This window comes from Crassostrea angulata, chromosome 5 (genome assembly GCF_025612915.1).
Source record: "Crassostrea angulata isolate pt1a10 chromosome 5, ASM2561291v2, whole genome shotgun sequence".
Taxonomy (NCBI): domain Eukaryota; kingdom Metazoa; phylum Mollusca; class Bivalvia; order Ostreida; family Ostreidae; genus Magallana; species Magallana angulata.
In genome coordinates this window covers 19,497,569-19,509,895 of record NC_069115.1, presented here as the reverse complement: position 1 = coordinate 19,509,895, position 12,327 = coordinate 19,497,569, and the positions used below count along the sequence as shown (strand labels likewise).

The window sequence follows — 12,327 nt, the reverse complement described above, 5'->3', positions numbered from 1 at the left end:
TGAAGTTCTCATGGGTTTTCCCTATTAGGTCACATGACCAAAGGCGACAAAGTGTTAATTTCAAGGGTTTTCATTGTCCCCTCCTAAATTCGCTAACCTAAGCTTCTCTGGAACATAAAAATAAAGATTCGTGACTTTACTACTACTCATATTAGATGAAAGTGAAATATCAAAAATGATTTAGATAAAAAAAAATTTTCTAGTTTCTTAACCACATCTAGGGGAATAAATATATAATATTGATTAGTTGAATTAATTTAAAGAGATCTTGAATAGGAACATACTAATGTAGACTAACTGGATGTTAGGAGTTCTAAAATAAATAAAAGACTTTGAAATTATTGAAATATTACAAGCTGGTATCAAAGTGTGTATAACTTTTGACAGTAACTTGAAATTCAAAATCAGGGAACTCATCTTTTTAGCGACGAGTCATGCAATGTTGACATGTAAATCAATTCGTGCAATACAATACGTAACAGATAAGTGACTTTTATAAATTGATGAAAAATTTCAGACACAGATTACATAGTGTTAAAAAATTATTTCCGAGTTCTAGTCATTTTGCGCTTTACACTTTTGGATTTGGCAATGTGATACGACACGATTTGAAATAATATTTTGAATAAATTGAAAAAAAAGTATGATTGTGAATTTTTAAAAAAAAATTGAAACGGAAATTTCCGTTTTAAAATATGCAAAGTACCCGGATAAACAGATATAATATCTAAGAGGGTTCTTGTTTTTATTTGTAAGTAGATACCTCCACTTTTATCTTGATAAGCTTTGAAAAAGGAAAACACAACTTCATCTAAGAGGAAAAAACAATGTTGCGAGGAAACTGAAAACTACAGCTGTGGATGACGAGAGAGAGAGAGAGAGAGAGAGAGAGAGAGAGAGAGATAAACACGTCAATTATGAACAGGGGTTGCCGATCACACACGTTCCACCATTGAAAATAAGCTTAAATTCATTAGCTTAAAATAAGATACATTTAAGGTGAACAAGGATCAAAATATGTAATTGTTAAGTCTGACGACTTATGCAGTTAAAATATTTCAAAACATTTGATTTTATTTTGCAAAAAAGGGGAGGGTGATCCTCCCTTTGCCAGACGGCAAGTTGTAAATATTGCACTTACGTGAATGGGGAGTAAAAAAAGAGCATCTTTCTGGATATAAGCTCAATATATAATTATTACAAGTGACGAAAGTGGGAACAGGATATATGCATTAAGTATACATATCCAAAGGGCAACTACACATTCTATTGATTTATTTCATGTATTAAGTACATGTATATATCCACGTCTCGCATTACACTTGAATTCTCAGTTTCTCATATAATTTCTTTAGTTTTTCAAATGACCCATAAATTACATTTACACATTTCTTTAAAAAATCATAAAAGTGAAGAAAGTCCTCTCAAGATAAAGTAATACAAAAACTTAAAATGCAAAATTAAGAGGGCTGGATAGTCATGCACAATTTTAGGCTGTCTTTATCTTCTTAAGAGGAAAAGATTTAAATAAAGATATAGGAAAAAAAATCAAATTTAAAAGCTAAAATATATGGATATGTTCTTGACTAAATAATAGTTTATAGCTTAACAAATCATATCTAAAATTTTTGGTATTTCTAGTAGTTAATTTTGTTGACCATCCAGTCTCCTTAGAATTAGATTATTATTCTGTTGAAAGAATATTTGTATATATATATTACATGTACATGTATACATATGTATTTATATATTCTGTTCAAAATACTAAAATGCACCAAATTTTGCTATATATTTGGAGCATTACGAATGAAATAATGTATGTCTTTAACTGAAACTTCCTCTGTGATTTATATATATATATATATATATTTATATATATATATATATAGAGAGAGAGAGAGAGAGAGAGAGAGAGAGAGAGAGAGGGGAGCGTCATGCCGAAACTTTAGATCAGGGGCCATATTCATGAAAGTATCTAAAGATCCATCTTAAGATCAATGTCCTGGGATATATCTTAAATCATATTTTTCGACCACTCTTAGACATGGTGTAAACTAAGGCTATCTCAAAAATAAATTTAAAATAAATGTCTGACCATACACTATCAAATGTTAAAATTGAAAACCAAGATACTTCAAATACTTCAAAATTTTTATACATTGATTGAAAGCTCTCTATAATTCAATCGACGATAGAGGGTAATGAATGATATCTATAATTGGGGACACATTTGTTACACAGAAAGACGTCATTTTAAGTGACGCTTGATTACAATTACGTATACATGTTAATTTTTTAAAGTGACATAATACATAAAAAAAAACTAACCCAAACTTACTCGTTATAAAGGGAAATTGGCCATGAACTTATTTGATGAAACACTAATTAAAGATAATTTTAACGATAAAATTAATATATTAAAAAAAAATAATAAAGTTATATCTTTTTTTTACCTTTAAAAAAAAAAACTCATGTAATAAAACAAGAAAATACCCCATTTCCCAATCCAAACGAAAAGCAGTTTAAAATTTCCAAGATATTTTGACCTACACCTAGTTTGAATCTAGGTACATTCCCTTATAATTTTTCCATTTCCCAGCATCTTTAATTTGTTTGTGATACCACCACATGTACAAATCGATTTTGTGATGTATAGTCCGATACATTTTATCAAGGACAATTCTAATATCCAATCGTATAATTGCTGAAAACTATATAAATATAAGACACAAGGAATCAATCTGTGAGTATTATAAGGTGATCAATTACAGTCGGGCGTCATCACAACTATCATAAAGACCGGCTTCTGGCTTTATTTGATTTGATCACCGTTTTTGATCATGCCATAATGCTAAAAAAAATTATGCATGTAAAAATTATACCCGATTTTATTGTTTTTATCGATAGGTATGAAGTATACGTCATCATATTGAGTTGTCCCACGCCACCTTAAATGCAAGATCGAACCATTCTGAATTACAATAATTGTGAATAAAAAAAAGATTTTTGGTGATATCTGAAAGTAAAAAGGAATTATTCAAATTGTAAAATTAGAAATAATGTAATGTTTTTACAGAGCAGAAAGATTGAGAATTTATTTAAAAACTTTACTTCCGATGTTGTTTTTGTCAGACATAAGAAAAATATGTAAATATCGCTTTAAAAGCGCTATAATTTACGTGTTCATATTTATTTAATCGAGAACAGACGACGTAATAAAAAAAAGTCAAAGATGATATTTTTTTTCTGGCCATACTAAATAGTAAAATGAAAACCAAGATGCCTCAAACTCAAAGTTTTTACATCAAAAGAAGAGCTTATTACAATGCTAAACATAGGCGCTTGTTTATGTAATACTATATCACCCTACATCGTCGGATACCCACGGGTGATCGCGTCTTTTACTTATCACCCGTGGGCAAACCAGCCGAAATATCGCTGTAAAATATGCAAATTCGTTCATATTGAACAACCAATCAGAAAATCTGATAGTAAATTTGGAACTCTTCAGTTTTGAAAATACGTTTTGTTGTTAACTAAACATGCAACAATGGCGGCGCCCATGAAGACGTGTGGATTTTGTAAGAAAAATATCCGGGATAAGTCTTACAGGTCCTTAGCATCAAATATTAGCCAAGATCACTATGGAAATATTTTCAAAATACTGGGAATAGCTATGACTGGCGTTCTTTGCAATCAGTGTGTGAATAAACTGAACAGAATAAGGAAATTAAATGGGGACATTGAGACGAAAGTTGTGTCGTTAACAGAAGAACGCGACAAACTTTTAGCGACACTCAAAGCAATGCCGGGCATTGTTCAACAGTGTGTAAGTACGCCTAGAAGAGGGGAAAAAAGACCGTTAGTTAAACAAACGCCGACACCAAGGTCAAGGCTCAAGAAAAGTTTATTTTCCACACCAACCCGTAAATGTAGTCCTGCACCTAAAGTCACACCAGAGAAAAGGGTTGTAACTCAAGTCACAAGGTCAACGCAGACAAAACAACCACGAGAAGATTTTGATGTTAAGGTAAATATAGCGCACTTGGTTTACATTTTGCATGTATATATATATATTATAATGCTATTGCAAAAATCAAATATTTTAAATATTATACAATATTGAGTACAAAAATGGTAGGAACTATGAAACAATTATTCTTCGTCTCCATGATTTTACTAGGAGTCATTTTGTACCATAATCATTCCGTAAAACTACTGACGTGCGACCAGTTCTCGCTATGTACCATTTCTTGCCAGTACATTGTGACATCATTTAATCAACACACTGTCACATAAAATTATAAACAAAAAATGACGTCACAAAGTACTGGCGAGAAATGGTACTTGGTGAGAACTGGTCGCACACCAGTACACAGATACAACATTTTATTTCATAGATTTTAAATATGTACTGGCGAGAAGATTAGATTTTAGATTTTAGAAAATGTACTAGCCAGAAGCGGTACTTGGTGAGAACTGGTCGCACACCAGTACACATGTTCAATGTTTTATTTCATAGACTTTAAATTATAGCATAAAAAGCAGGAGATTTGATATCTATGACTATCAAACAAATTCAAATTGGTCAACTTTTTATCATTGTTATCTTGAGAAAATCAGATTATTAAAATTGACAAATAAATTTACTGTATTCAACATGTTCAATATCATGTTTTATATACCTGGTACATACATAATAGAATATCAAAAATAAAATAAGCAATTATAAAATGTGCAATGATCATTGTGGCCTCATATTATGACCTCTTGATCCTTGGCAAAGTTCACTTAGATATGAACATATACCAGCATATGTACAGTACGTCTTGTAAAGATCAACAATTCATTTATTTATTTTTTGATAGATCACAGTCAAGTACCCACATGGTGAACGCTCTAAGTATGTTAACACTGAACCTGAAAAATCAGCCTTGAAAGCTATGATGAACAGCAAGAAACCTGAAGCAATTATGAAACATTACAGGAAAAATGATAAATACAAGGATGCTATTGTGAATGTTGTGAAAAAAGAGATTCAGAAAGAAATTAATGTTCTTGTTAGAAGAAATGGAAATGTCTTCCAAAATCAAAGTTCAGAAAACCTTCTTAAATTTGATTGGACAGCTGTTTCTCATGAATTTCAAGCCAAAGCTCCTTACTTGCATAATATTCTATGTGGTGCGGCTAACCTGGATTTGAGAACCAAGAAAAAGTTGCCTGGTGTGATAACCTCTGCAGCTATATTACTTTACACAAGATCCCAAGGACTTAATCAGCTGCAGTATATCTTAGGACTTATCGCAGACAAATGTGGAATGACCAAAGAGGTGATAGATTTTTAATGTTTGACATTATATTCATGAATGTAAAAATGGGACTGAAACTCAATACTTAAAATACAAGTCATTTGAATTATTACAAATTGAGTTAAACTTCCACACAATATACATTATTTTGCTGAAACAGATACAAAACAAAATAGTACATGCACAGTACTGTAATTAAAAAGTTAAAATTTCAAGTTCAACACTCATGGATTGATTAAATTGTTTATCTTTTCAGGGTTTGAAAATACTTCATGATCTTGGTGTAGTTGTGTCGCCTACAAGCATAATGAAAAAGAAAAAACAACTTGTGAAACAGCAAGAAAAACAGATTATGGAAACAGTTTCAACATATGTAAATCACAAACAAGAGTTCACAAGGAATGCTTCAGGACTGTCTCCTACTGCAGGGCTTGAAAGTGATACAGAAGTAACTTCGCTTGCTGCTTGTGGAGACAGTGAGACACAAGGCTTACCGTGCCATGCTGCTGTTGTTGAAAGTGAAGCAGACAAAACACAGTACCATACTGGTAGAACTGAAAGTAGTGCAGAAAACAATTTGCTTTTTTCTGCTGCATGTGAAATTAATGATAAATCTGATACAGGAGATCATTTAGTTCAGAACATTATTTCAAAACCAAAGCCAATAGAAATTCTTGGGGATAATTTGGACGTCACGATCAGTCCAGCAAAGATGACCATGGAGAAACAGCGCAAGAGCTTACACTGGTTCCTAGTCATGGCCAAGCAAAAACGAATTACAGCAGAGGACTTGAATTTACCGCCCGATATGTTGAGAGAAAGAAATGATGTTTTACGTGTACCAACAAATAGTTGGATACCATCGATGGTACAGACTGACAGCCTTTGTAAAAACATTGTTTTCCATGTATCTCACATCCTGCTGAAGTATATTGAATTTTTGAAACCTGCAAGTGTAAGCTTTCCAACTTATATTGCACATCCATACATGGAGAAGACAAAGGAGAAGTCTATTTTTCTCAATTGTAACCTAATTGAAGCCAGTGAGAATTCTTCTCAAGGTATAATTAAAAATAAGAAAAAATTAAATGTACTGGAATTTTTTCTATGTGCATATACATGTTTTAATATGACAGTGAGAGAACATTTCTTAAAATTAGATCTTCACACTCTCTAAGAAAATATTTTTCATTATCTTTTATTATTTAGGCATGATTACTATACTTCAAAGAATCCATCACCTAGCAGTTCCACATGTAGACAATGAAACGCCAGAAAGAATTGTGTTCGGTGGAGACGTTCTGACGAATGAGAGAGCTTTTTCTGCGCAGGAGGCCATGCAGAATGTCCCATCTGAATTTGAGAGCCTTAGTGGATTAATTCACAGGCCAGAGGGATTGCACAGGGAAATGAACTTTCTTTTGGTATACTGAGCGTGGATGTTTCAAAAGTTGACAGTTCAAAAAGTTTGAAGTTTATTTTTCACCTTGTTCACATGTAAGTTTTTCTTTGTTTTCATTTGTGTTTGTGTTTTACTAACTGACTATTATTGTTGTGTGTTGATCTAGACTGGCAATCGTGTCTATACCTCCCTCTAGGACAACCCAACCCCCCCCCCCCCTCCCCAGAAAAATGGAATTATTTCTAGAGAAATCACTGGTCCATTGAGGACAGTTTTTATGTGTAAAAATAAGAAAATTTATTGATAAATTGTTATAACATAAACCAAGCCTTTATAACACATGTAGTAATTCAAATTGATTTAAAATGTTAATTTTGAAAAAATGCAATTTGTTTTAAAGACATTGCCATATTAGATATTACTTTACTTTTCAAATGCATGATAATTTTATTTTGGTTTAACATCATCTCTCAATTTTGTGGTATTGCTTTTTTGATAATATGTAGACAGACTTCAATGAATTTATTATTGGGTGGAGGGGTTGATTTTAAACCTACCGGGTATTTAACAGATGCCCATGAAATTGAGAGGGTTACTTTTTTGCTGTTTTTTTTTATGTTTACAATAAATTTTAATGTTTGTAATTCTAGATGAAGAGGAATAAGGTAAACTTTACAATAATTTGCCATTAACTTTTATTTCTACAGAGCATTTACCAACTCTTCTACAAAGAAAAAAGCTCATCAGATGTTGGGACATTATACCAACTTCGCAATCTCATAAACAGAAGAGATGTTTCAGGACCTGATGAAGTAATCAATAAATTCAGGTACTGTAATTGTTGCAAACTATTGCAAACAATTAATATATGTAAAAAAAAAAACAACCCCATTTTTGCATTAATACTGTTTACATTGCCAGATATCCACAGATGATCATATCTTTTACTCATCATCCATGGTCGATGAGGAAGGTGTGATTACCTATGGGTATCAGACACTAACAGTAGGGAAATTATTAATGGTATAGAAATTGTTGTTAGTTTGTTTAATCTATTGTTCAGTGCATTTTTGTTTCTTTATTGTGTGTATATATGAAGACAAAGCTCTATACCCTGTGTATAAATGTACATTATGTTATATGCATATCAGTTTTAACGTATTCAAAAATCTTAAAATTTTAGGCCACATCACCAGTTCATTGATGACGTCACGGATGGGTACATTGTAGGAGCTTTCCTGGATACCATGGACATGGATGACATCAGTTCAACACCTGTAGATGCACCTGTGTTTTCTATGATGAATGATCAAGAAAAGGCTGACTGGGTTCTCCATGCCGCAAATAAAGTGGTCGAATCTTTAGGTTTTTGTGATTTTGGAACAATACACCATTTGCGAGAAAACTTACAGGCTTTGGATCAGAATGATTCCCAGATGGAAGCTATGAAAAATGAAGACTTGTACGAGTGTCCTCTTTGTGCTAAAACATACTACAAATCTGGTTGGTTCAAGAAACATTTAGAAAAAAAACATTGCTGGAAGTTTTGTAGTGTTGAAAATATGGATGCAGATTCAAATCCTGTTCATTGCTTTCTTTTAATGTCTTTATTGTTAAGAGATACATGCAATGCTTATCAAATGGGTGATGGTGAAAGAATTGTACGCAATGCTTATATGGAATGGCTGTATGCTTCTGCAGTAAAACACTCAAAATATAAAATTTGGCTTTGGCGAATGATTACATACATAATTGCCATACTAGATACCAAAGAAAGCTTTGAGTATAAATGGAACATGACCGTTAACTTGAAAGGTGGAATTAAAAACAATATTCCGAATGATAATTGTGTAGAGATACAGGTACACAATATTAAATCTCAGTTAAACACACAAGGTGCAAACAAATCCTTTCAATCTGCAAGGCTAATTTGTATGACAACACAAGTAGTAGATGGAATAAAAGATCAGTTAATGAAAAGTACTAAAACTGTAAAATCAAGGAGTACGAGACCAACAGTTGACAAAACAGGTGATATTGTTACAATTGTGAAAGTATTGCGACAAAAAGGACAGGTGAAAGATTTAAAATGGGAAAGTTTTTCAAATTTTAAGGAGCCATTGTATTCTATTAATAGTGAAGACTTGCACAACTGGATTAAAGCTCAAAAGAATGTTGCAAGTTTTCTTATGTAATTACAATATATAGATACATCTATGAGCATCATACTTGCCAACTGACCCGATTTCGTCGGGTCACACCCGATTTTTCAACCCTTCACCCGATTATTTTTTATGACCCGGCGGGTCATGCTTTTCACCCGATTTTTGTCGAACAACCCGAAAATCTCCCGATTTCCGGATTTGGTTCGTAAATTACGTTGCGCGTTTGACTTCCAGTTATGAACCCAAGCTGAGCTTGTATTTACGTAACACGTAAACAATGCCGATGGCTATAACAGACACATTATGTGTAATTATTATCGTGAGTTGTTTTGACTAAGCGAAGGTTTAAATCATTAAGTGTGATGGCTTCCAATAAGAAAAGGTCTTCATCGGGGCCAGCGGAATCAAAACCAACAAAAAGAAAACGATATTTTTGTACCTATCAACATATCTGGGAAAATGAATTCCCATAAGTAAAACAAAGTAATCGAGTACAAAACGAGGCTTTTATGTTCTATATAACGCACATTAGAATATTGGATTTTGTGCCCAAAATGATCTGACTGAACATTCAAAAACGCTAAGTCATGTATAGGATGCTTTTTAATACACATAACTCTTCCAAGTCACTTACAACTTTCATGCCATCATTTACAGAGTTCAAAAGCAAGGTTAATGTAGCAGAAACTCTTTTTGCATTTTTTTTAGCTGAACACAACCTACCATTTTCTGTGTCAGATCACTTTGCAAAATTCAAAATCAGCAACTGTTAGTTAAAATGCTTCTTTGCAATAAAGCATTACACATAAGTTTTTAACACATATTTCTATTGTATATACCTATGAAATGCATGGTAAATATGTCGTGAATGTCGTTACGCGCTATGACCAGATTTTTTACTTTCCAAATCTGGTCATGACCAGATTTTCACATGTTGGAGGTTGGCAAGTATGATGAGCATAATGAATTAAGCTTTACCTCATATTATAGCCTTTTAGGTCTCATTTTTTATGTATTGACCAAGTATTTACACTTATCATATGCATTTTAGAGTGTCGGTAGCCAAATAGTATGACTGATTCCTTAATATATCCTAAATTAACCCTTGTTTTGACATGCATACTTTGGATCTACCTCAGATTATGTATATTATTAAAATTTGTACAACCTAAGGATGTTTTTTCTCATTTTACTGCAATATCAATAACAGGACATATAGTGAAGAAATGCTGTCTAATGCAACAAAATTTGAAATTTTTCCAAAGTGAAGATACTTATTTTTTATTTTTGTTCTAAATATTTTCAATGTACTTGAATAATGTTTATTTTTCTTCAATTTTGCTGCGGTAGAAAAATAAGCATTCTTCACTTTATGTCACCATACCTTTAAATGAAATAGAAAACAAAACCAGGAATATAATGAAATGATTTGTTTTAATCTGAATCGTCGTCAAACATGTCGTCAGCACTATTATCAGAATCTGAAGAACACACAGGCAATTCGTATTTATAAAATGGATGTTTAAAATTTGAACAGTCAGTACTATTACAATCACATTGGACATCACAAATATCACAGCACATGTGCCTTAATCTTTTGGGGTCAGATTTTGATTTGTATGCTGAAAGTATGATGTCCCTACGACAAGTTTCTTTATTTTGAGTATAGGTTTTCATGTCTTCATCCAATTTTCTACACTGTTTACCATTAAAAAGTAACAAGGCCATGGCCACTCCTCCATCACGACCTGCTCTACCGAACTGTTGGACAAATCCATCCATATCTTTGGGAGGTCCATAATTTATAACATATTTAACCGATCTGAAATTCACCCCCATCCCTGCTGCACTTGTTGCAACTAAAACTCTGATGTTACCACTCTCTACACTCATGTCTTCTTTAATCTTTTCTTTAACTGTGTCTGGTGATTGTGAATGAAACATGTCAACATGCTTAATGATATGCCCAAGTTTCATCCTAAAGGCAGAAAATAATTCACTGCATGTTTTAATTGAAGGACAGAATATCAAAAATCTTTCACACAGTTCTTTGTCCTTTTTTAACAAGTGAATAAGAAAGTAGAAAATGTCTCCATGTGAAACTGTGCTCTTAAATTTATGAACAAACAGCTTGATATTTTCTCTATCAGGATTTTGAATAATTTCATGACAATCTATCATGCAAAACTTCTTCTGCATTTCCATTCGAGCTGATCTGTTAGCTGTTGCAGTTATCAACAGGACAGGACACTGTATTAGGGATCTGATTTCGCCTAGCTTGCTGTACCAGATACGGAAAGGCTCCATCTCGATTTCACTTTCACCCCTAAAAATATACACATTGAAATCTTGTGCAATAAATAGTAAAACATCTTGTAAGGGATATTTATTACGTGTGTAATATACCGTTGGAATAAAATTTTCTTACCAATGCAATACAGTATGGGCCTCATCGACGACGAACAGTTTGAAATGTTTGCTAGCAACGAGCATGTCCCTCCACTTATTTACAGACAAAATGGATTCCGGTGAAGCAAACAGGAATTGAAAATTACCATTGAGAATGTCTATGTCTTCGCTACTATCTCTGCCAATATACGTTGAGGTAAAATCACAAGATTTCAAGTATTCACATTGTTCTTTCATTATCGAAAGCAATGGCGAAACTATCAAAACACTGCATTCGCATCCGTTCAATTCCGTCCACATCAGCTGGAAACCTTGATAGCAAATACTTTTGCCACCGCCTGTTTTAACGGAAAGAAATGAATCCCTGCCTTTCAAAAGCTGTGTAATTGTTTCCTCCTGGAAAGGTTTTAACGCATCTAAACTGAACCTTTTACACACATTTTGAAACATGCCCGCCATGTATACGATAGCCGAACACTGATACGTTATAAGAATTCTGATTGGTTGAAATGCCATCGAGGTTTTGCGATGGAATCATATGATGACCAATCAAATGATCCATGAATATCAATTAACTTACAACGATATTTCGGCTGGTTTGCCCACGGGTGATAAGTAAAAGACGCGATCACCCGTGGGTATCCGACGATGATCACCCTATAGAGAATAAAAATAACACTGTAAGGATAAATTTAATCGCCAAACAGGTGTCTGTGTTCCTAGACCTTCTACTTCAATCGACAACAGAGGAAATTAAATGATGTATGAGTAAAAGTTTGTGTACAGAATTACGTCATTTTAAGTGACCCTTGAGCTTATTAACTTTAAGGCGTATATATGTATGTATTCATGTTTCTAAAATGACAAAACAAATGAGGAAAAACCCAAACTTACTCGCTCTGACGGAAAATACGCAAGTATCTTATTTGACGATATACTTTTAAGGTATAAGTATCTCGTTAAAATGATCGACTTATTTTATTTTTATTACCAATTTTTAAAAAAGGACAGATCCGGCTTTCTAAAACAAACGAATAATGTA

The 12,327-nt window shown here is 33.0% G+C and overlaps 2 protein-coding genes across 2 annotated transcripts; one reads left to right on the top strand and one right to left on the bottom strand.

Moving 5' to 3' along the window:
- Window positions 1–3,417: 3,417 nt before the first annotated feature.
- Window positions 3,418–8,929, top strand: LOC128185968 (uncharacterized). Its single transcript, XM_052855688.1, has 6 exons — window positions 3,418–4,030; window positions 4,869–5,330; window positions 5,566–6,370; window positions 6,519–6,806; window positions 7,419–7,540; window positions 7,895–8,929. Exons 1-4 carry the CDS (start codon window positions 3,551–3,553, stop codon window positions 6,740–6,742), a joined length of 1,971 nt encoding a protein of 656 aa, XP_052711648.1. The 5' UTR covers window positions 3,418–3,550; the 3' UTR covers window positions 6,743–6,806; window positions 7,419–7,540; window positions 7,895–8,929.
- Window positions 8,930–10,291: 1,362 nt separating this feature from the next.
- Window positions 10,292–11,906, bottom strand: LOC128185969 (uncharacterized). The gene is made up of 2 exons (XM_052855689.1): window positions 11,305–11,906; window positions 10,292–11,202 (listed from the first exon to the last, which is right to left on the bottom strand). The coding sequence occupies exons 1-2, from the start codon at window positions 11,799–11,801 to the stop codon at window positions 10,311–10,313; spliced, it is 1,389 nt and encodes a 462-aa protein (XP_052711649.1). The 5' UTR covers window positions 11,802–11,906; the 3' UTR covers window positions 10,292–10,310.
- Window positions 11,907–12,327: the final 421 nt, after the last annotated feature.

What these genes read in the sequence shown, in the direction of transcription:
- LOC128185969 (XM_052855689.1), bottom strand. Translation starts at nt 11,801, where the DNA reads ATGGCATTTCAACCAATCAGAATTCTTATAACGTATCAGTGTTCGGCT. An exon ending in GCCCATACTGTATTGCATTG is followed by an intron (nt 11,203 to 11,304) that starts GTAAGAAAATTT and finishes GTATATTTTTAG; the next exon opens with GGGTGAAAGTGAAATCGAGA.
- LOC128185968 (XM_052855688.1), top strand. Translation starts at nt 3,551, where the DNA reads ATGGCGGCGCCCATGAAGACGTGTGGATTTTGTAAGAAAAATATCCGG. An exon ending in AATGTGGAATGACCAAAGAG is followed by an intron (nt 5,331 to 5,565) that starts GTGATAGATTTT and finishes TTATCTTTTCAG; the next exon opens with GGTTTGAAAATACTTCATGA. An exon ending in CAGTGAGAATTCTTCTCAAG is followed by an intron (nt 6,371 to 6,518) that starts GTATAATTAAAA and finishes TTTATTATTTAG; the next exon opens with GCATGATTACTATACTTCAA.